Raw genomic sequence first — 24159 nt, forward strand, 5'->3', positions numbered from 1 at the left:
GCAGATCAAGGATTCTGGTCTAGGACCTCCAGACACCCAACCTTGCTCTCTTTCTGTTGTACCAATGACAAGTTCAAGAAGCATGGCCAGAAGCATGGGGGTCAGGAGATGGTGACCAGTCAGGATGATTGGTGGGCAAATATAGAGACAAGCATTATATGGACATGTGTGGCCAGGGAGGGACCCTGAGGACATTAAGGGGATCAGAGAAAGGTCAGGATGAAACCTGGAGGACTCAGGGGAAGATGAACACCAGGATCATACCAAGTGGGAAGGTATGATCTGTGTGGGCAAGGTGATAACCCTGAGTGAAGAAGCCTCAGATTCATCAACCCAGATTACTGAGCCTTCTGATAGTATCAAATGAAATCGAAATGGGCCCGTTTATTAACTTTTGAGAACTAAGCACCTCTGTTCTGTACTGTGAAAACTGATCATTACTTTCTAATGTGCAGACCTGAAATTAGCCTGGCAGTATCTCTCTATTAGGCTTGGACACAAATGATAAACCCTAATTTGCCTGTAGAAGCAAATGTCTTACATGGACAAGGCAAGTCTCTCTTTTTTTCCAGGGCATGGTTCTCTACAATGTTTTTTTCCAAACTCGAATGCAGACTCACACCATAGAATTCATGTCAATCAAATGCCTCAGTGGATACAGGGCTGGATGTACATACATTCAGGATGACCTGGGTTCGAATTCTGGCACACAGCAACTAGCTGTGTATCATCAGACAAAGAAATGTTTTAAGCTCTCTGAATCTCTGAATCTCCCTGCAAAAAAAAGGTCAGATTCCTTGAGTTCAGGTCCATTCCAGGTCTAAGTTTATGATCTGACAACCTCAGACAAGTCACTTCTAGGCCTCAGTTTCTTCATTCTGTAAAATAAGGCAGGGCTATAAGGTCCATGGCACTTCTTCCAGTTTAAAATCTGCATCCCTTACAATCCAGGTTTATGAGAAGGGGCCTTAGAAATCACACAGTATGTCCCCTCACCCTCCATCTTTTTTTCTTTTCCTTTCTTTCTGCCCCAGCATGGGCAGGTGCCTTGCTCAAGGTCACACGGGTAATCAGCAGCAGCATGGGAGGACAAAAGAGGGCTCTGTCATAGTCTGTCCAGGGCTCTTTCCAAGCCAGCCTCCAGCCAGTTGGTATGCTGCATAGTAGCTGGGAAAGGGATTTGTACCAAGGACGTTAGGGCAAACCTCTAATGAAAACTGTCATGGGATCTTTAATGAGAGGGAGGGTTGTCTGCAAGTCAAGAATCATGGACTTTCCATTCCTGGGTAAGCCAGGAACATTCTTGTCGCTTGCAGCCTGGTCTCTCAGGGCAAGGTGAGCTCAATGGAATGAGCAGAAAGTCTTCCATGGAGCTCGAATCCAGGCTTCCACCTGCCCCACTCGCTTTTTATAGTTAAAAAAAAATTCCAATGGAGACTGCAGTGGCCAACCTCGACTGGGGCCAGGCAGCTGCAGGCATGCGGTTCCCTCACCTGGCTCATGGTGGCCCCAAGTCCTTTGCTCTATTTGAAAAATGCCCAAGTGTTGAAAGATGTTCAATCTGTTTACCAAGCTCTGCTTATGATGATAGCTGAAGTCTGCAGGGCTCTAGGGTCTTACCACTGGATCCTTAAAAAGGGCACTCTTTTTTTTTTGCAAGGCAAATGGGGTTAAGTGGCTTGCCCAAGGCCACACAGCTGGGTAATTATTAAGTGTCTGAGACCGGATTTGAACCCAGGTACTCCTGACTCCAGGGCCGGTGCTTTATCCACTACGCCACCTAGCTGCCCCAAAAAGGGCACTCTTTAGAAGTTTTCCAAATAATGCCAAGGTGGGTCTTTCAGTAGTCGCTGGGGGATAGGAGGCAGGGGCTGGCACTAAAAGGAAACTGACTGTGGGCCAACTTAGGGGGTCTTCAGAACAATTAGGACAAGAGAACCAGCTCTGCGGTCCGGAAGAGCTGGGATCCCGCGTTACCCTGAGCAAGTCAGGAGTCTTTGGTGCCCCCAAGCAATTGTTTAAGGCTATCTGAGGCAGAAACGGGGAAGTCTCCTCACTGGGAGTGGTTAGTGATAGTTTTGTAGGTGCTTTGATGAATCCCATGCCCAGGGCTCAGGAGTTATCATCCTATTTCACAGATGGAACAAAGGGACAAGTCAAAGGTCACAAGCTAGGGGGGGGCTAGAGGGGAGACTTCTTGAGATCAAGTCCAGCCTGGCTCAGATTGTGCTGGGGTTTTGGGGATGATCGGTTTGAGCTCCAGGAAGCCCTTGGGTTGTTCCTACTTTCTAAAAGTCTTCTGCAGAACCCATTATAATCAAGTCTGATTCAATATTGGAAACTATTCTCAGATGGCTTTAGGAGGACATTTATTCACTAATCATTAGTACATTTTGATAAGCTTGTGTCATACCAGCCAAGCTGACTATTGCTGAATGAATACACAAACTGATGCTCAGACAAGTTAAGTGACTCACTCAAGGTCATGCAGCCAACATGTTTGGTTCAAGAGTCAAATCATAAGAATGATGGTTGTTTTTATTTGAAAATCAGATAGGAAGCTTTCCCTTCTATTTGAACACACACACACACACACACAGACACACACACACACACACACACACACACACACATTTTAAGGTAGCAGCAATCCTGAAGGGTCAAAGACAGGTGATGGTTCCAAAAACAGGCTGCTCCAGACTCTCCTTGGGAGAGAAGAATCAAGTTCTTTTTATCAGCCCTGGGAAAACTAGCTGTGCCTGTGTGTGTCTATGTTTGATGTGTGTATGTGTGTATGTGTGTGTGGTATATATGTGGCACATGCATGTTTGAAAATGTCTTTTCTCCCAGAATGGGTTTGGAGGCCAGCCAGGAATGCCAGTTACGAGAAAGTCTCATTCTCACAAGTTGTGTTGGTTTGTGTGGACAAATCAAGCCTTGATGGTATACAAAAACTAGAATCAAACTGGTTTTTGTTTTGTTTTAAGGGAAAATGAAGCAGTTTGGGCTGCAGCATCATTGACCTTGGCTCCTTTGGGAAGGCCAGAGGAGCCTGGCTAGGATACAGCTGCTGAAGGGATTCTTTGGGGTTCAGGTTGACCCAGAGGGAGATTCTGTGACCAAGGATGGGAACTTGAGGAAGATTTGGCATTTGGAGATGAATTCAAGAGGGATCTCACAGTCTTTCCTACAAATCATTCTCCCCTCTTTGTCTATCCTTTTCCCTTTGCTGTCTTCATCACTTCTTTAAAAAACAAACAAAACCAAAGAATAGAAATCCTCTATTGACCTCCAGTCAACTTTTTCTAAGGCCATGAACTTCCCAGGCTAGGTATGTATGATTCTTTCAGTATCAAGCCTTTGACTTAGCCATTCCATTCAGCTGGCAACTTCACTGTCCCCTGAGTCCAATGGAAGTCAATAGTCAAGAGACTGACCCTCACTTCATAAGGTTCTACCCTGGGGTTTCACCATTACATGAAGGTGAACTTGGTTTCTCAAAGGAAATTCCGAGTGACACAAGTTTGGGTGGTAGGCCCAAAGAAGCCAGGAAAGTGTCAAGTACGGGTCTCCCTGGGTTTGGAAAAGTCTGGGCCTCCCCGGGCAAGGGGCAAACTTGCTAAGGCAGAAATGTCCATTTACAACAGTGGCAGCTCCACAATGCAAAGCCACTGGGGGCAGAGATTGTTTTCCATTTCTAAAGCCTAGCACAGTGCATGGCAAACACTAGAAGCTTAATAAAGGCTTTTTGAACAGAATGGACATCATCTTTGTCTCTAAAGCCCAGTTCCTAATGCACAGAAGCAGCTTCATAGGATGCTCATTGGAGTTCCCTCACCAATGAAAAGCCGAATCCTTGTTGTGTAACAATTGACGTATCTCTGACCAGCATTTTCTGCAACAGTTAGATCTCGTTACCTTTCGGTCAAAAGCTGAATTTTGTTGGGAAATTATGGACATTAAAAAAGCTAGCCTTTTCTTTCTCTGTGTGCTCCAGACTCTGGCCCTTTCAACAATAACCAGGACTGTTTAATGCCATCCCAATTCGCCTAGAGGACTGCGGATAGTGTTAGAAATGTGTCAGCCAGGGTTTCAAGGTTATCCTGTGAAGGCGATGGGAATGGAGAGTTTAGGGGGAGCGTCCTTTGATAGCAGCTTCACAACCAGATGAAAAACAGCTGCAGTAGGAATTTGTTTCAGAAGTTCCCCACCTATAATCATTACCTAAAGGAGAAAAAAACGCAACCCATCGGATTCGGGGAGTAGCATGCCATTGCTGACAATGGACAAGACGTGAGGAGTCAGGGAGACTAGGGCCCACACTCTTAACTCAAAGCCAAGCTGATCCTTTCCTGAGGCAGGAGCAAGTGATTTAATTCCCCTGACCTGGAGGTTCCAAGACTACTGGTGAAAAAAACCATGAATGGCTTTTTCATACCCTCCCAATGCTTAGTTAAAACCATCCTGTCTTGCAGCCTTCATGGTGAGAAAAGCTTTGTAGAATTATTTTTCACTCCTTGATGAAGAACCACAGAACCTGAGAATTGGAAGGGACCTTTATGGCCACCTAGCCTAGTTTGTAAAGGCAACAGAATCCTGAGCAATACACCTGGTAGTGACCTGCAGCTCTTCAGTGAGGAAGGACCCATCACTCCTTGAGGTGGCCCAATTATTAGGAGGAACATCAACCCTACTCAGCCTCACCAGCCGTTTCTCCTGTCCTCCCTTCCAAACCTTCCGTCCCCGGTTCTGCCCTTGTGGACCAAGCAGCACAAACCGAACCCTCTGCTCTGGGGCAGTCTTTTAGATACTTGAAGGCAAGTGTCATCCCCATTGACCGTGGAATGGAGGCACAGAAACCCAAGGAGGGGAGTCCCAGAGTTACACACAATTTCATAGAAACTCACAATGACATATCCTGAGACTGTTGGTCCTAGGTGGATGGCTCACAGAAAACCCAATGCTTTCTATTCCACCATGTTTGCTAGTAAGTCCTTCTGCCCATATCTCAGCACCTTGTCCCTGAGATAGATGTGGCTACTGTCTAGTTGCTTCTGACCCTTCTTGAGCCTATTTGGGGTTTTCTTGGCAGAGATCCTGCAGTGGCTTGCCATTTCCTTCTCTTGCTCATTTTACAGGAAACTGAAGCAGGGATATGTGACTTGTGCAGGATCATAATGGTGAAATGTCTGAGGCCAGATCTGAACTCAGAACTTCCTGACGCCAGGTCCAGGGCTCTATCCACTGCCACCTCGTTATCCCATTATTTACTGAACAACAACACGCTGAGCACTGTGCTCATCTCTAGAAAAGAGGCAAAAGACAGTCCCTGTCCTTGAGGAGTTTCATCGCAGATTCATAATGGTTAGTTAGTGGGCTAATCACACATCATTATGAACCACCTATGAGCCAGGGACAGGGGTTGGGATTTCTATGGAAAAGTAAGCAGTGATTTCATCAGGCAGAAGCCTGACCATTTTCAATGGGCTACTTTACTACATTATTCTTTAAAAACAAAACAAAAGCCCCAAGCCAACGCTAAATGAGTGGAGAAATCTCCCCCCAAATATTAGGCTTCTCTGTCCTCCATTCTGGGCTCATAGCATTGTAATAAATGGGAGCTGAAGACAACTGAAGGTGATAAACTGCAACCATGAGGTTCTGGAATTATTTGACTTATTCAGTCTTGGCTCCATATTCCTCCTAGTCATTCTAGCTTATTTTCCCCACTCTTCTATCTCACAAGACCAACCCCAGCACACCCTCCCACAGCTCAGCCTTGGCCATCCAGAGACTATGCTAGCCTGCTGCCAACTTTGGGCACAAGCAGAATAGTTCCTTGTGCCAATATACATGTGCCTTGGGGTCGCCTTACACAAAGTGCTACAAAGGACTGAGCCCCAATGAAGACCTATTGCAGTGCTGGGGGCCAAGGTGATTACCAGTCTTGTTCTCTGATTTTGAGGGGGAAAGATGGCATCCTGGAAGAGGAGTCAAGGAAATGGAGGGGACAGGATTTCTGTCATCATGGTTAAATGAATGGAATGGGGTTCCAGCCCTGCTTCTCTCCAGTCCTGGCTGTGTGACCCTGGGCAGGTCCTCAGATTTCCCTGGATTCTAGACTAGAAGTTAGAGAAGAGCTGCTAACCTGTGTGGGTGCAAGGAATTTTCATCCTGGGAGTTCTCTACCCTGATGACATCCTAGGTGGAGCCTCCTTCCTCCCTCCACCCAACATTGGGGGCACCCAACATTGTCAGAGGGTGTTGAGAGACTCCAATGTGAGCAGGTAATTAGAGGCTTTGGAAGGCTTAAAGTGATGATTGTGATGATGATGATGATGATGATGATGATGATGATGATGATGATTTAGAAAGTGATCTGTTTCTAGTAAGTTCCGATGGGGCCCATTTCCACTCGAGATTGCTTGGCCAAAAACAACCAAGATTAACCAGCTCGAAAATGTTTATGCTCCTTATGGTTTTCATTGATCTTTCCCTTGTTCTCTGTCTTCTTTAAAGGAGCAGGAGACAGAAGACATGATGCTTGGCGGGGGTCATCTCTGGGCAGGTGAATGACATGAGGTGACCAGTCTGATGGCTCAGATCTCCAAAATGTTCAAGTCTAAAACATTCTGTTAAGTTCAACTTGTTCAGGGTCACTTCTCAGGGCCCTAGGTGCTCAAGTGCATAAGTGAAGGGAGTTTCCACACCAGGAATTATATGCATGCATGTCTTCTACACACATGTGTACATGCATATATATATGTATATGAACAAAATCACAGGGTTGGTTAAAAAAAATCATGATACCAAGGGCAGCAGTGAAGAGGAAATAAGTCAGAAAAGTATTGGCAGCAGCTGGAGGGCTGGGCTTGGAGGAAGGAGGACAGCAGTCAGCCTCTAGGGGTTTATTTGTCAACTGAGAGCTTAAGGATCAATGGATTCTAGGACCCTTGCAGTTTGGATGCAATGACCACCCAAGGTCAGACAGTATGGAAGAGGGTGGGGGGCTATTCCTTCCTCTCTGTCTGAGAGATTGGGGCTGGGGGAAGGTGGGTCATGGGAGGAATCATCACATATGGAGGTGAACTTCAGCCTTTCTTGAATTGGCAGGGGGAGAAGGGAGCCAGGGAGACACCTTTGAAGGGTCGGTCAGTCAGGGCTGCTGTGAGAGAGCAAACAGCCAGTGGATGCCAGACACCTAGCCACAAGCATTCAAGCCCTAACCTCTGCCATGCCAGGGCATGGCTGCCCCTTCCATCTTTACCTGCTGGTTTGTCAATTCCCCATCCCCCCCATCCTGGGCTCCCAGGTGAGCCTGCTCACACAGGTGACCACACCGGGGAGATTACAGAATCTACCAATTAGGACCAGGCTCCAATACCAAATGACTGGACAGGCCAATTAGCTCTAAATCTTCTAGGGGCACTTGGGAAGGCTGAGAAGGGATCGATTACCAGCCAAGTGTGGAGATGTTGCAACCTCCAGTGTCTGATTAGCTCCCCAAAGCATCTATATGTCTGTCTGCTGGAAGAACTAAGAGGGTGAAGGGGCTGCAGGCTGGGAGGGGTGACTGCCCAGCTGCCCATTCCCTTTCCTCCCTGGACTTTCCTGCCCCCTCTCTCCTCTCCCCTTCCCACTGCTGTAACCCTGTCCCTGTCTCTACCATCCACCTGCCTATTCTTCCAATCATCTATCTATTCTACTGTCTTTGATGAGGGGGGATCAGTGTACATGCACATTTATATTTTTAGGCATTTGTATACACATGATCACATGAATGTGCGTGAGAGACATGTTCAATGTTACCCTTTCATGATTAATGTTGGAATTGCACCCCTAGAACCGGAATCTCAGAGATCATCTAATGTCACTCACTCATTTTACAAAGAAACCGAGGCCCAAATGGGTAAGTGACCTGGCCAAGGTCATGGAGGCAGCCCTCATAGTATCCTAATTTAGAACTGGAAGGGGCCTCAGAGGTATCCAAACCAATTCTCCCATGAGAAAACTCAGGGAGATGATGTGCTTTCATAGGCAAGGGCTCTTTGCCCATTTAGGGTCACAGACCCTATTTGTAGTAACTGGGCAAAACCTGTGGACCCCTTCTTAGAATCCTGTTTTCAAATGAATAAAATACTTAGGATTATAAAAGAAATCAATTATATGGAGACATCGATTAAGAGATTTTCTTACAAAGTTCACACCCTATGCCTGGAAAGGACCTCAGAGACCATCAAGTCCCATCCCTTAATTTTACAGATGAAGAGGCCTGGAGAGGAAATGATTTGTCCAGGGAGAGAACCCAAACCTAGTTTTTTTGGCTCCAAATCTGAAGCTAATTTCACACAGCCAGTTGCTTACCTATTCTCAGCTTTCCAGCCTTAAAAGCCTTAAAGTTGGTTTTGATTCATTCTTTGCTTTCCCTGAAAATTCAGCTGGGCAAGACTCCTGACACTACATGAACTTGTATATGTGTCTTTCCTAAGGTAGTCAGATGGTTGTTTTATTAGAGATCAACTTGTTTATACCCTCATTTTACAGGTGAGGAAAGTGAGGCCCAGAGGGGGAGCCACTTTTCTGGTGTTATAGAGTGCCCAAGGGCCTCTGGAGCTTGCCTGGGGTCCAGAGATGATATTCACTGCTTTGACTGAGGTGACAAAAACCAACTACAGAACTTGCCCTTGGAGGACTGAGGGGAAAAAACATAGTATCAGAGCTGTGATTTGGACCCTGGTTCTATGAGAACCAATCTCATGCTTTTTCTGCTGAAGCACGTGCTTCTCTGAGTCTTTTCTGAGGCTCAGATGAAGATTGTGTCTACAAAGCACTCTGCATTTTTTTATTGGAAGAGTATGCAAAGGTCAGCCTTAGACTGAGGCTTACTGACACTCCCACTGCAGAATGGACCTTGGTGTTGGGAGAGGGAGAAGAGCCCTTTCCATGGGAGCAAAGAACAAGACATCAGGTGAATCCCATGAGCTGGGGAATGGCTGAACCGATGGTAACGGGGAGCACTGTCAAGAAGCAAATGCTCCCCGGTATATGGAATTCAGAGAACAATGGAAGAGTTGCATGAACTGATGATGCAACAGGAATGAGAGTCAACCAACCTTGGTACCAGAGAGGAGACAATGGAATCTAGGAGATTATTAGGGGGAATAAGGAGGGTAGAATGTTGCATTGTTTTTGTTGAATCATTTGACTTAATTAAAATAGTGGGTTCAATACAATAACCATGGTGTAAAGACAAGAAGCATCTCTCTCTCTCTCTCTCTCTCTCTCTCTCTCTTTATTTCTCTTTCTCTTCTCCCTATGTCTTCTGTACTTCCTTCATTTCTTCCTTCTGTCTCTGTCTCTCTCTCTCCACCTCCCCCCCGCTTTTAAAGGGAGAATATGTTTGGAGTCAGGAGAGATTTGAGTCTGAATCCCAGTTCTCAGTTACTAAACTATGTAACTAGAGACAAAACAATCTTTCTGAGCCATTTTCTCATCTACCAAATGGAGACAATCCTCTCTCATGGCATTATTTTGAAGTGCAAAAGAGAGCATGTAAGTGAAGCCTTTTGCAAACCTCAACATATTTTTAAAATGATGTCAGTTCATTTGATTACTTTTTAAAGCTTTCGCCTCTCATTTGTTTCATACCAGGCCAGATCTTTGAGCTAGGGGCTTCCCTGTACATGGCAGTCCCTGGAGGGCTTCAAAGGGAAAGGCCTGCTTTGCCCATCCTGGCTGGTCACAGTTGAGGAGATGGCTTGTCTGTATCCAGGCTAAAGCCGCAAGCTCAGTCTTTGCCTGTGCTCTCCAGGTGTGATCTTTAAGGCCTGTTAATGGACTCATAATCTGTGCATTTTACTAACTGGCTGAATATTTATAGGGGAATATTTCTGAAGCAGGCACCCACATCCCATCAACTCTTGGGCATATTTAGAGATGCAGTAATGAGGACGCTCAGTCAGGAGACTGGCGCTAAGTGAGTTATGACTCTCACAGTTTGATTCAGTGTATCCCCACTAAGAGAAGTTGATAAAACATCTTAAGTAAAATCTCTAGTCCCCCAGCAGCTGTTTGGTTTGCATAACCACAGATGTATAAGCTTTATTGGCAGTAAATGTCATTCTGGCGCACAAACGGCATGCCTGGAAAACCCAAAGGCACATTGGAGCCTCTTACTGTGATCACAGAGGATCACAGTCCCGACGAGAGGGACGACCTGAAATGGGAACCATCTACAGACGCTGGCCGAGGAGGGGGCCTGGGCACGCCTGCTGACAGGCACACTGCAGTGACGGGGATTCACTTTGAGTTGCAATTAGTGGCACCGTCATTTTTCGGGTGCTCCTGCCAATTAATTAAGTCTGTCAAATCGAAAAATACAGCCGCATTCACATGATAATTTGTATCTACTAAGACGAAACGAACCCAGACAGCAATGAACATGGAATTCTCCCTCAGAGAATTTAGATGCAAACCAAACCGGGGGAGGAAAGGAGCAAAAAAGAAAAGAGAAGTGGAAAGTATGGGAGTGGATGGGGGGAGGATGGGGGGAGAGAGAAGAAAGTTAAACTGTCCTTGTTATAATTGTTAACTCTGATCACTCAAGTAGAAGACGGGCTGATTAAAACTCCAAACGAGCCCCTAGCTTGCTGAAATCTCAGAGTCCGGAATGATAGAATCAGAGGAGTTTATTCATACCATTAAACCCCAGAGAACTTAATTGAAAGAAGAGCATAGCCCGGACCTTGACAAGCGGGAGGTCACAGTAATTGCTGCCGGACATATTTAACATTAAGATAATCAGGCCATTAATTACCCTTTGGATCATTAAATCAGCCAGTTGCAAAATGAAATTTCTGCCTCTATTACTCACTTGAGAGACCACAGGGGTGGCTTTTAATTTATCAGTGAGCTTGAGCTACAAAGGATCGGGCTGGGGGAGGGAGGAAAGGGAAGGGGGGGCTTGCTTCAGCAGAGGCAGGGATATCAATCCGCCATGCTTGGTGATCGTGGCAAATTAACTAGGTAAGATAACCCTGGCTTGCAAAGGCAGGAGCGGAGGGTATGTAAATAGATGAGGGCAGACAGGGAGAGGAGAGCCTGCACACCACTTAGCAGGATAATAAAGGAAATCATCCTTGATTATCAGCGCTAATTTGGACACTGCCGGTAGCTTGTTATGCGTGTTCTGAGTAGCATTTAATTAATTCAATTGCTTGTTAATGAGGGAAGTGACATGTGGGGAGCAGATGCCACCCAATTGCAGATGGGCTCTGGTCAGCCCTTCAGAGCACAGGCCTTTTTTTTTTTTTTTTTTTGGATTCCCATCTATCCCTCTTCCTCTCCATGTCATCTTCCCATCTCCTTTTCTCCCCTTTATGTGACCCCACCCCCTACCAAAAAAAAAATAAAGAAAATAGTAAAAGATGTCCAGTGCTGATGAACATTCAAAAGAGACAAAAACACTGACCTCCCCAGGCCAACAACTGTGGAAAAACCATCAGATCTGACGATTCTGGGAGCGGAGAGGGACTGCTGTTCCCTCGGGCCATCCTCATAAAAGTGCATCCTTATGCCAGGAATTTGAGATGAAGACGATTATGTGGCTCCCCCTCCCCGTCTTATGATCAAACCGAACAAGACAAAGCAACGTGGAGGTCCTCTCGCATTGACCATCTCAGAGAGGCCGGCAGGAGGCATCCAATTATTTCTAGTTTGGATATATTTTTTTTTTCCTTCGTCAATATCTCCAAGTGCATAAATAAGATGAAAGTTGGGTCGGAAAATCAAAGGGGGGCAAAGTAACATCATCAGGACAAACTTATTTCATCTGGGAGTTGGCTGCTGGTCTTCCTCACAGATTTTTGGAGCTGGGGACTGAATCTTCTTATCTGGAGAGACTTTTTTTTTTTTAATAGGTGAAGGAGGAGAGGGGAGTATAGGCACTAGGGTGGATTTAAATAATAGAGAAAAAACACCAAAAATGGAAAAAGATGTTTGTTCTGTGGACTGAGAAAGCCACATGGTGGTTCCCAGAAATCAGCCTAGTCATTTCACTTGTAAGAAGAATCAAAGAGATGAAGGAGATTCTGCCCCTGCTTTCACAGGACTTAGAAGGCAATTGTGGATGAGTCTTGGGCAGCTCTTTGATTTTCTTTTTCTTTTCTTTTTTTACCTACAAGTCACCAGGATTGAGACTGCTAGGTAAATAAGGTGTTCATCCTCTATGAAAACTAGAGTGGCTTTATGTGTCAATTGGATGTCTCTGGGTCGAGTTACAGAGACAGTAGAGGGAGAGATAGGGCTGGTGTGGGAAGGAAGAATTACCGACCAGAAAGCTACACCAGAGGGCTCTGCCTGGTCGTAAGGTTAGGAAATGATTTTCACTGCTGTACAGATATGAAAGCAGAATCACATCCTGAACAGCTCCTCAAACAGCCTTAGTGACTTGCCCATCATAAAGAAGGAAGGGAAGGGAAAAAAAACCCATCTCAGTTTGCTGACTATTCATTCAGTGTCTACCTGTGCTAAGGAAGAGGTTCACATCCATATGACATTGAAAATTTCTCAACTGGAATGCTTCATTTATAAGCATGCTTAAGATGTTGGGGATGGTAAGAGTTTATACTTGTTAGAATGATTTTAGTTTATTAAAGCATTTTTGCATCTTTGATCTGGGAGCTTTGGAGGGCTAGTCTCTTTATTCCCTTTTGAAAGATGAAAAAACAGCATGGTCGAGTATGAGGAGAGGACTTAGCCTCAGGTAATCTGGGCTTGAAACCCATTTTGGTCATCGACTCCCCTTGTAGCTACTTTCCTTCCTGGGTCTCAGTTTCCACAACTGTAAAATGATTGAGGGTAGAATAGATCATCTGTTCTCCAGCTCTTTGGTCTTGGGACACTTTTACAACAAAAATATTTGTTATTGAGGCATCACCTTTCCCCCACCTTGAGTTTTTTAAAAATCAGTTTATATCTCAAGAGACTTTCTGTATTTGAAATGCAAATATCTCAGTATTATTATGAAATTTGTTTTGACCTCAAGGATCCCTTAAAAGGAGCTCAGAAATCCCTAGGAGTCTGTGGATTCCAATTTGAGGACCACTGGAGCAAAAGATCTCTAAGGTTCCTTCTAGGGCTAATGATCTGTTATTAAATGATTCTGTTTGGAATATTTTTATTAGTCTTCTCAGGGTTGTCTTTGGCAAGGTCCTAAAGTCAAAAGTAGGATTCTCAACTCTGATGTTTATCAACTTAGGAGTTGCTTTGGGTTAACATGTTCCCTCTCTGGGTCTGACTTTGGTCCCCTAATAACTGAGAAAGCTGGGCTTCAATCCAATCATCTGACAAGCAATTATTGTCTATTACATGTCAGATGCTGCGCTATGCATGTTGGATAAAAAGAAAAAAAAAATGAAAGCATTTCTGTCCTGAAGGAGATTCCATTTTGTAACAGGAGCCAACTTGTACAAATACTTTTGTTGTTGAGTCATTTTTCCATCATGGTCAATTCTTCATAACCCTAATTGGAGTTTTCTTGGCAGAGATACTGGCTTGATCTGCCATTCCTTCTCTGGCCCATTTGACAGATGAGCAAACCGAGGCAAACAGGGTGAAGTGACTTGCTCAGGGTCACACATCTAGTTAAGTATCTAAGGCTAGATTTGAACTCATGAAGATGAGTCTTCTTGATTCCAGGGCACTCTGTCCATTCTGTCAATTAGTTGCCTCTAAACAAATATAAGTACATATACATAAATGACTCCTAAAGAGGTCCTTTCTAGTTCTAACTTGATGATATGATCTCTGTGTTGACTTCTACAAGGTGATATAGCTAATGAAAAAGTTGAGGCTTGAACCCAGTTCTCTGGATCCTGAAGTTCAAAACTCCTTCTCTGGGTCCTGTTGTCTAAGAACTTTGCATTATTTATTCCTCATGCTTGTTAAAGGCCAGTGTTTTCTGAAGTCAAAAACAGAAAATGCCTTTCTTCTTACTTCTAAGGTCCAGTCAATTCTGCCCACCATTGCTATCCACACACCACTTTAGCCTCGCCAACTTAAATCGATATTTTAAGTGTGTGCTTAAATGGTATCGATAGCAATTAGAGAGGAAAATTCTGATTTTGCTCCAGACCCAGTTAATTGTTGTAACATTGATCTACCCTAATTTGACTTCTCACTCCAAATTAAACTGACATTACAAAGGGAGGGATGGAGGGCATGATCCCCCTCCCCTTGGACAATAAATTTAATATTGAATGCGATGAAAAGAAATGGCAGTTGTTACAAGATCCATGCTGAAAGATTTTCTCGCTCCCCCCCCCTTTCCTGGGAGTAATTAAAAGATGCTTTTCTTGACTAATGATTCCCCTGTTTAGAAATGGGAAGTCAATACTCCTTCAACAGCAGTCAGCTTTAATTTGTCACATGCTTTCCAAGTTGGGGCGCCAGTTCTCAGGGAGGCCGATAATCGCTGGAAGCAATTATAAGCTTTCGAAAGCTGACCTAATCAAGGGCTAGGAGGCCCGCAATCTGGATGTGGGTCAGCTATTGGCAGCACTAACATTTTTTAGCTTTCTCTTTGGGTGTTGATGGGACAGTACTGTTTCTGTTTGGTTTCAGGGGGGGCCTGATTGGTGTCTTTTCACCTTCCCTGCATTTTACTTCAAACTTAGGGTTGCTCCAACAGGGTGCCCCAGTCTGAGACACAATTCTTAATGAGATGGAATAGGCGGGGCTCCCTGGGGGTGGGGGACATCTGGCTAAGTGGACCCTGTGGCCTCCGCTGTAATCTGGAAAAGAGGGCAAGAGGCAGACCACAAATTGAGAAGTACCTTTTTAGTGTGGGCTTTAATGCAATAATTAAATCGACTCACAGCTGCCTCTCCCAGCATTTGAAGACTCTTGGAAGCCCAGGGTCAAGAAAAAGAATTCTGTTCTGAAATTTGAGCCTGAGCTTTCTGGTTGATGCATCTTAATGAGGCAAAGATACAGGGACCTAATGAGATTCTTGTTAGATCTGAGTCAATCCTTCCAGACTTTGGGGCTTCATTAGCCTCCCTAGGTATAGTGATGTTGCAATAGCTTTTAAAATGGTCTCATTTCTAGTCTCTTCTTCCTTTGACCTATCCTTGACCCTATGCCCGACTCAGCCTACAGGCATGACCAAACATCTTCAGTGGCTCCCCACTACCTGACAAGTGAATGTCCAAACCCTTTAGTTGGGCTCCCATTTTTCAGACTTAACCCTCCCTAAACCTCTGGTAGGCTCCAGACATACCAGCTGCCAATCTACAATGGTAAAGGAGCATTCCATGTCAATAGTCACCACTATTTTTAATATCCTAGGTCTGAACTAATAACTCGGCATCATCATGATGATCACATACTGCAATGGCCCTGTGATCTCAAGATGTATCATCTCCCCTGGGATACTGAAAGCAAACCATCCATATTTTGCAGTCCTACCCTTGCCACTGCCCTTCTAAGAGGAGACCAAAAGAAATCCATCTGATGTGTGTTGTCCTGCACAGACTCAGCTGTGACCTAAGAGATAAATTCTAGGGAGTTATCTGGGGCTGAGTGAGGTAGAGCCATTTGCCCACTGATTCGGGGATAGGATTTGAATCAAGGTCTTCTTGCCTCTAAGCACAACACTCTCTATAGGCCCTTTGTGTTATCTTTATAATGATAATTCATTCATTCTCATCTCTTTTGATGGAGTTCAGAGAGAAGCATTATTACCATTAATAATAACAGAAGAGAAGAGGCAAGAAGATGTTGAGTCACATGGTGAGAACAAGGGACAACTAAGGAACAATGCCACAGGCTCTCAATGTCAGGAGAAATCACAGAGGACTACTAAATTCACAGGAAGACCCGACAGGGGAAGGGTGATATGGGATAGCTGAATTTCACTGTTACAGGGAACTTTCAAACTGAAAAGCTCCCACTGGGGATTTGAGAGGCCCGAGCCTGATGATTTTTTGTAATGTGTTACAACATGCTCACGCTTCTTCCATTGCTCATTGGTTCACAAGCTGTGGCTCTTAGTCACGTAACACCAGGAGAATATTGTTAGGAAAAATGATAGCTCTTTGTTTCATGGAGACATTTGCCATTTGGACCAGTCATGTGACACGAGCAAGGGATAAACCTGTTTCATGGGTATTCTGGATAGTCAAAGGAAATGAAGTATCTAGCACATTAGTTGACTTTCTTGTGATCTGCTCTTGGGAGGGTGGCAGCAAGGGCAGGACAGGAAAACATGGAGGGCTTATTATTGTGTCATAGATGAGATGACCTCACAGAGACACAACAGTATGTGGACATCACAATGATGATGAGCTATTAGTCCAGACCTAGGATTTCAAAAGTATTGCCAACTATTGACATAGAATGTCCTTCATCAATGTAAACTGGCAACTCCTCTGGAATGATTAGGGGCAGTGGTATGAGCCCAAGAGGGGTGTGACCAACTAATTACAAGGTGGGTCTCATCTCTATTCCAATGAGACAATATGGGGGCTTATCTCCAACATATTTCCACCTTCCCTTCACCTGCTGTAGCTTCCTATGCATGACCCCAAGTAATACAAACTTCTGGCCTTCTGTTTTCTTTTGCCCTGGGCAGAACGGTCAGGGCTGTTACGACTCTAAGGTTGTAACTTGGGACCTGGACAACCATAACAGAACCTGAGCATGTGACATTGGAAAATCCCCAAGATCTCACCAAATCTACTCTCTGTCCACCAGATTACCTTGTCGTTATTTTTAAAATTTAATTTAATTTTTTATTTATAGGTACATGATTACAAAGTAATAGTTTGTTAGACTATTAGTTTTACAGAGAGTCACAAAGAGATACCCCTTGAACATGGATCTCCTTCCTCCAAGGTTGGCCCTCTATTCATCCACTAGAACTGTGATGCTTCTCTGCTTTTATTACAATTCTATTTCTTTCAAAATTTGTAATTTCAAACAGATTTAATGCAGCTAATAGAAAGAGTAATGATGACTGGGCTAGCTGTGTCTTTGGTAAAGCTGACCTTTGGTTTCCTAATTTGTACATTGAAAATAGGTGATACAAATGACAACAGTCGAGAAAGGCAGACAGTCATATATTTTACATATGTGGAATAGCAAAGCCATGATTCAGAAAATCCTCATTTGAGTAAATATTTAGGGAGGAGAAAGATGAGAAGGAAAGACAAGGTCTTGACCAAAGAAAGGAGCTTCTCAAAATACCCAGAGCTGGTGGACCGCCCCTGTGAATTCCCCAGGAACAACACTGTCCAATTCCTTGCTCCTTTTTTTGGCGACCTATGGGCATACCCAGCTTGTCTGGTCACAACCATCCTGTAGAGCTGCTCAATCAGGAAGGGATAAAGGCCCCATGGAGGGCACTCTAGCCCAGTCTAGCTCATTTCCCCCAGTACTTTCTCCTCACTGTACATTAACTCTTGGAACTTGATGTCTAAGCTGATCCAGCCGATACCACACATTCTTTTTTTCAATGCAGCGAAAACCTAATTTGCCCTGTCTGGTTCTGTGATCATTGTTGGGAGTCACCAGGTGATACCCCTTTCTTTTCTCTTGGGGGAGGTGTAGACAGGGCTTGCTACACAGCTGGGTGCAATATCTGGAGGTCAGTCAACAAACCAGAATCGAGTGGTTGATCCCCATCTCCAGGGGACACCCTCGAAAGGAAACACATTTTTCTTTATACTGGCTGCCTTATGGCTAAGGACCCCTAATTCACAGCACTTTCCTGTTGGAGGTGTCCTTGGAAAGGTGACATTTATGGAAAAAAAAGAGGGTTCAAATGAGTTGAAACTGCCCATCTCACAGCAATCATGAAGTAGCATCTTTTAGAAGCATCATGTCTTTATGACTGATTCTACTCGAAAAAGGTTTATCACCGTCATTAATGAAAAGGAAGAAATGGAATGAGTGGCTTAAAAACAAAGCCTACTCTCATACTCAATAATAATCAGTCCTGAAGAGGATTTATCACATGCCAAGCTAGAGTTGCTTGATTAAATGTACAATTGATTAAATAAAACATTTTGCAGCTATAAATTCATTTATTCTCGAAAAGAAACTGAAGAGATGACTGGGAGTATGAGACATTAATGTAACAAGTCAGGAATTAATTGAGTCACATAAAAAGCTCAAAAATGTTACCCACTCCAAACTTTGGCTGAATTTTACAAAAGTAGAATCTGGAGAACTATAAGAGGACAGAACCCCCCAAAGCTTAAGCACAGAATTTGAAAAATGGAGGAGTTAGGATTCTCCACTCTGCAGGGTGGCGGTTTGGAACACCTAATCCCAGGATGATCTTTCCAGCCTTCAGACTGAAGTCCCTAGGATCTTGAGGGAATTGGATCCCAAGGACCAGATGCACCTCTGAACCCCAAACAACATTCTAACATGGCTTACTTACCTGGTGGAGTCCAGTGAGGGCTTCATGTGTCCTTGGCAGCTCTCTTCCCAGACACTGTTTGCCAGCTCGTTCCCAATGGAGGACATGACCTTGATGAGTTCAATGGGCCAGTCATCGAGGTCTAGTGACCGGACACGGGAAAGGTGAGTGCCAAGATTCCGGTGTATCCCTGAGCATTCAATGCACATGAGAGCCCCCAAATTCAAACTGGCCCAGTTTGGATCTGTACAATAACACAGAAATCATAGACACATTAGGAAAATATTGTCATTGCTTTCACATTCTCTTAAGAGGTCAACAGAGGCAAGAGGGATAGAAACCCATTGAGTAAGAGTGCTCAGAGTAAAACACTTTATCAAAAAGAGATTAGAGCATAAAATGATTGGCAAATCTTAATGTGCATCAGAAAGGCCGGGGCAAGGTACCTAGCAGATGCTTAATAGAAATAAGCACCCCTAGGTGGGGATGGCTTCATTCACTGTATTTTTATTCCCAGTGTCTAGCATACAGTAAAGATTTAATAAATGTTTACTCACTGACTGATTGCTAAATACTAAATTTCCTTTCCTTTCTTTGAGCTATCAAAGGTCCAAAATGGGAGATCAATAATGGAAGGGATCATAAAGAAAGGTAGATTTCCTGACTTTTGTAACTCAAGTCTTTCAATCAATCTATCAATCAATGGGTATTTATTTTGTATTTATTTTGATTCAGGTCCCTCTGCCCCAAGGTAACTTATATTCTATTGGAGGGAGATGATAGGAGATATGTATCTATATCTATGCAAAATAAATAAGTAGTACATTGGGCAGGCGGGGAAAGCAAAGGAAGAAACTGGCAGTTGAGGATAAAGGAAGAACTCCTGAAGAAGCTTGTGCTTGGGTTGAGGCTTGAAGGAATCCCAGGATTCTAGGGTTCCTTTGATGAAGTCAGAGATACAGGTTATCTCAGAAGGTTTATTCTTATTATCCTGAATTAGATCCAGGATTTGTGATTTCATCGCTGTCCAATCTCCATATACCATGGCAGATGCCTATTTAGCAGAAGGTAGGGAGAGATGTCTGAGGCTCACTGAGATTAACTGAGTAGACAGGGTAGAGTTTGGGTAGGGGGCATCAGGATGTGGAAGGAGTGGATGGTATAAGAGACCAGCTGTCTGAAGTACTGTGATGGAGGAGAGGGAGTGACCTTTCCCTCGGCTTCCAGGGCAGCAGATTTCCTGGGGGAGATTTGGCAAAACCAGGCTCATTCATCTATATTTTAGGAGTGTCAGGTAGATAGGTCAAACTTCTCCTCTAGGTGGCAGCTGGTCTGGCAGAATGGGTGGCTTTGGAAGAGTTTCTGACTGATGCTGGAGGGCCACAGCTTAAGGTTGTTGGAGAGGGGAGTGTGGGCCAGTAGAGGTTACATTTAATGGTTTGTGAAGGCCCTTCAAGCTCAAAGACTGTATGTACATGAAATTACCATGTTAGTGATAATCAGTGTTGTGTGAGCTGGTGCCATGGGTAGAGTGCCAGGCTTGGAGTCAGAAGATTCATCCTCCTGAGTTCATATCCAGTCTCAGACACTTACTAGCTGTGTGACCCTGGGCAAGTCACTCAACCTCTTTGCCTCAGTTTCCTCATGTATACAAGGAGCAGGAGAAGGAAATGGCCAACCCGTCCAGTGTCTTTGCCAAGAAAAACTCAAATGGAGTCTTGAAGAGTGGGACACCCATGAAGCAACTGAACAATAAATCATGCCAAGGAGGGACTCTGACAAATTGCTCCTGGAAGACTGAGAAGAGCAAGATTAGTAAAGACTTCATGAAGAGGTGGTAGTAGTTGAGTCAGCCTTGAAGAAGTCAACACAGAGATGATTGGAGGGTGGCCATATAAAGTCACAGACATAGGAGAAGGTGGGACGTGAATGGAGAAAATAGGCCATCCAGACAGAATGGGGAAGGAGGAGAGGAAACAGCTGTAAAACTCTGTTGGCTTGTGGTGATGGATGTGAATTAGAGACTAGGAGGGTGAAGCCAGATTGCTCTCCAAAGGTTCAGAGGGCCTTATTTCAGTCAATAGGCACTGAAGGTGCCCAAGTGAAGACTTGAAATGAGGCCACTTGTTTAGGCAGCAGCAAGAAGGATGGACTGGGCAAGGAAGAGGTTGGGGGCAGGTCTTAATGTAATAGTTCAGGGTAGAACCATTGATGGTGCTCACAGGGGAGAGTAGATGATAAATTATTGTGGAGGTGGATGGATGACCTAGGCCCACTGTAAGAACTCAAGAGATAGGATTAGCAAGAGCTGGTGTGGCGGAGGAGGCCAGAAGAAAATGTTGGCAAGTAAGGAGGGCAAGGACTCATGCTCCAGTTTTGTGGCTCACTGTCAGTGGTGACTTTGGGAAAGGAGCTTCAATTCTCTGGGCATCAGGTTATTTATCTATGGAGGGGAGGAGGGACCTGTGAGAATTCCAAGATCTGAACATTGATTCTAATGCCATGAAAAGAATGGATTTTCAAAGTTAGATGGGCTTAGAACTATTCTCTCTCTAGAAGAGCTGATGAAAAAGGACTGAATTTGGCATCAGAAAACCTGTTTCTGTCATCTCCACCCTGTGTGACTTTGGGCGCAAGCCCTGACCTCTCCACTTTCGAGTCTTCATGCTTAAAACAAGGAGCATGGATTCATTCAGGGATGTCAAAAACACTCCCAAATTCAACCAAAAAAGATTGAGACAAATAAAAATAAAAATGTAAGTAACATTACTATATGGAACTAAGTCAGTACGTGACTACAAAGATGTTTATGTATGGACCAGAGGCTCCTGTTTTGGATTAGACGACCATAAACCTTGAATCTAGACATTGTTTCAGCTTCTCACCAGTTCACCACCTTCAGCCAGTTGCTGTTGCCTTTGCCTTCTGATCTTGCTTCCAAAGACCATACTTCCTAAATGGCACAAGTTTCTAGGAACACTGAATGAGAGCCGGAACCTTTTTCATGGCTGAATATCTACTCCAATCTCCTATTCAGGCACTCTCCATTAGTGCTTCTGCTAGTCAACTCAAGGCCCTGATTCAGTAAGGTGATAGATGCTAACATAACTATTTTCTTTTCTTCTTAGTAGTCTTTGTTCTACCGGCAGGGTCAAGTTTTTGTTCTCTGTGATTTTGTGCCTACTTTGAATATATATATATATATATATATATATCTTGTGTGTGTGTGTGTGTGTGTGTGTGTGTGTGTGTGTGTGTGGACCTAGAAATATAGGGGGTTATCTCCTCTCTGCTTGAATATAGGTTCCTTGAAGGCAGGGAATGTCTTCACTTCTTTTATGTATCCAAGAACCAAACATATCTAGGAGTTTTTCCAATCTCAAAGCACTATGTAAATGCCACCACAATCATTATTATTAATAATATTAATGACACAAATTTTTGCTTACTGAATACTGACTATAAACAAAATAAATGCAAGGTAATTTATTGCAGGCATGGAAAGAAGAGGTGGGTGCTAGCAGCTGCAGTGCTAAAGGAAAGACCTCTTGTATCAAGAAAATACATATTATGGTCAAGAAATCAAGGAGAGATTTGTTGCTTTTAAAGACATTTTCCAAAAAATGCCACAAGGACAAAGTTGATAATGACCTTGAGGCCCTGTCATAGTGAAGTACCTTCTGAGGCATTGAAGATTATATTACACTCAGTAATGAGTGTCTTTCTTTTTTGGACCAGACCTGTGACTTTGTCAATGGGAAACTCTCACTGGGGTCTCTTTCTACATTTCTGACGTAGACCAGTAACGCTCCCATAACTTAACAAGGGAGCGAAGAGGCAGAGCCGCCTGCCCTGGGTCCCACGTCTTCTTCCAAGGCCTGCCTTCATGTGAGGTCGTCAAGGGAAGTACTTGGTGCAGGTGTTGATGTTGCATCCACTTTGCAGATATAGGCTGGAGGCAGAGAGTGGTGAAGGGATTTGCCCCAGTTTGGGAGCTGAGAAGCAAGCTCAGGTATTCTTGACTTCAATGGCCCTTGCACTCTGCGCTCTGGGGTGGGTTATCTGTCACACATACACATGGGGATCAGGACCTGGACAAGATCTATGCTCTCCCCAAGAGAGGGAATTTCTGGTGGGGAAATTCTCTCTAACCATGCTGGTAACTGATGGTTTCAGAGAGGAGCCAAGAGCCCTAAGAAGTCAGGGGAATTATCCAGGATCACACAGTCACTGTCACAAACTTGACAATCCAGAGTCCCCCCGATTCTGAGGCCAGCTCTGTACCCCCATGCCATATAGCCTCTCACTTCGAGAATATATTTAAACAAAATTAAATGAAAAATGACAGCGATTTTTTTGAGGATTGGTCATTGAGGTATAGTCTGTAGGAAGACTCTATTAACTCAAACACAGCATCAGACCCAATGCCCCATCCTCCTCCAAGCCAACCAAGGGGTCCCAAGCTGGTGAAAGCCAAGCATGACCTTCTCAAGGTAGGAACAATTATGCTTACTTTGAGCTTCACAGTCCACACACTGCGAATTTCCTCGGATGTTCCTTATCGACTGCAGGGCCATCGCCTCATTCTGGCTCGTCAGGCGGGACTAGAGGCATCGAAAGAAAGAGACATGGTGTCAGAACATGGAATCAGCTTACAGATGCAACTTCCATCTCTGGTATTCCTAGGACTCTCCAGCCTGGGCAGTTGCCCAGGATGGGCTAGTGACTTGGAACAAGACAGATGAATCTCACATACTAAGAATGTACTAAAGGACACAAGTCAATTGTGGGATAGGGAAAAGGAATGAATGAGGTGGGGGTGGCTGGGTCACTAGTGAATGAAATAGAGGCCAACCATGAAGAGGAACCAGTGTGGGTTTAGCAGCACAATTCACCAATGAGCTTTGGTTCCCTCTTTTTTTCCCTTTAATACTACTGTGTGCCCAACTGAGCAGGTGGGCATGATTAAAGACTAGGGCCAGAGTCTGCTCCTGATCCATAGGTCAGCAGCTTAATCAGGGGCTATAGCCAGTTACTCTAGGCTGCCCTGTGGGTGACCTTTACTTTAACTCTGAGACATCATTCCTCGGAGACCCACTTCTCATTTTAAGAGGAGCCAAGCTACTGTTGTAACAAACTCCCAAACAATTATAAATGGGGGCTGGGCGGGGTGAGGAGGGTTAGGGGAGGGATTCCTGAAATAAAATTGATTTCAGTTGATGCTTTTGGGGGAACCTCTTGCCCCTCTTGAAAATGATTCTTGACTTCTACAGCTGTCCATGTCTTCTTTGTGTGATGAAGATGGGGATGTTTCCCCTTCTGGAGCTAACATGCTAGATCCCTAAGCATTAAAACCTCATGGTCAAGTCTCCATAGGAAACGGGTGTGTCAGGACCATGGGTGCCTCTTGATTATCCATGGATTGTTGAAGCACATGGAATCATGGGGCCTTAAAGTTAATCTAGCCAGATTCTCCTCATTTCAAAGATAAGCAAACTAAGGCCCAATGAGAAAGGACCTCAACCAAGGTCAAATGAAACAAGGCATTGAAACTGGCATTCGGTCTCCCAATCCAGTCCTTTTTCCCCAATGGATTGCACCATGAGTTTAGGTCAAGGCCATGCTTTTCCTGGTCTAGCTCATTAGTGTCTCCTCTCATTCCTTTATAACTTTTTGGATATTATTCTGGTCTCATTTACCACTTGGAATCCTACTCCAAGATAGAATAATTC

General features: G+C 44.3%; 1 protein-coding gene across 9 annotated transcripts in view; it reads right to left on the reverse strand.

Annotated features, from left to right (window-relative positions):
• Positions 1–24159, reverse strand: part of AGAP1 (ArfGAP with GTPase domain, ankyrin repeat and PH domain 1) — a 647020-nt gene that overhangs the window by 53686 nt on the left and 569175 nt on the right. For all 9 annotated transcript variants that reach the window (XM_074189810.1, XM_074189811.1, XM_074189806.1 and 6 more), the window contains 2 exons: positions 22941–23031; positions 18449–18671 (listed from right to left, as the gene is read on the reverse strand). In XM_074189810.1, the coding sequence (XP_074045911.1) occupies positions 18449–18671; positions 22941–23031 (314 nt within the window). The remainder of the gene's footprint in view (positions 1–18448; positions 18672–22940; positions 23032–24159) is intronic.

The sequence above is a fragment of the Macrotis lagotis genome, chromosome 5, assembly GCF_037893015.1.
Source record: "Macrotis lagotis isolate mMagLag1 chromosome 5, bilby.v1.9.chrom.fasta, whole genome shotgun sequence".
NCBI classification, from domain to species: Eukaryota; Metazoa; Chordata; class Mammalia; order Peramelemorphia; family Peramelidae; genus Macrotis; species Macrotis lagotis.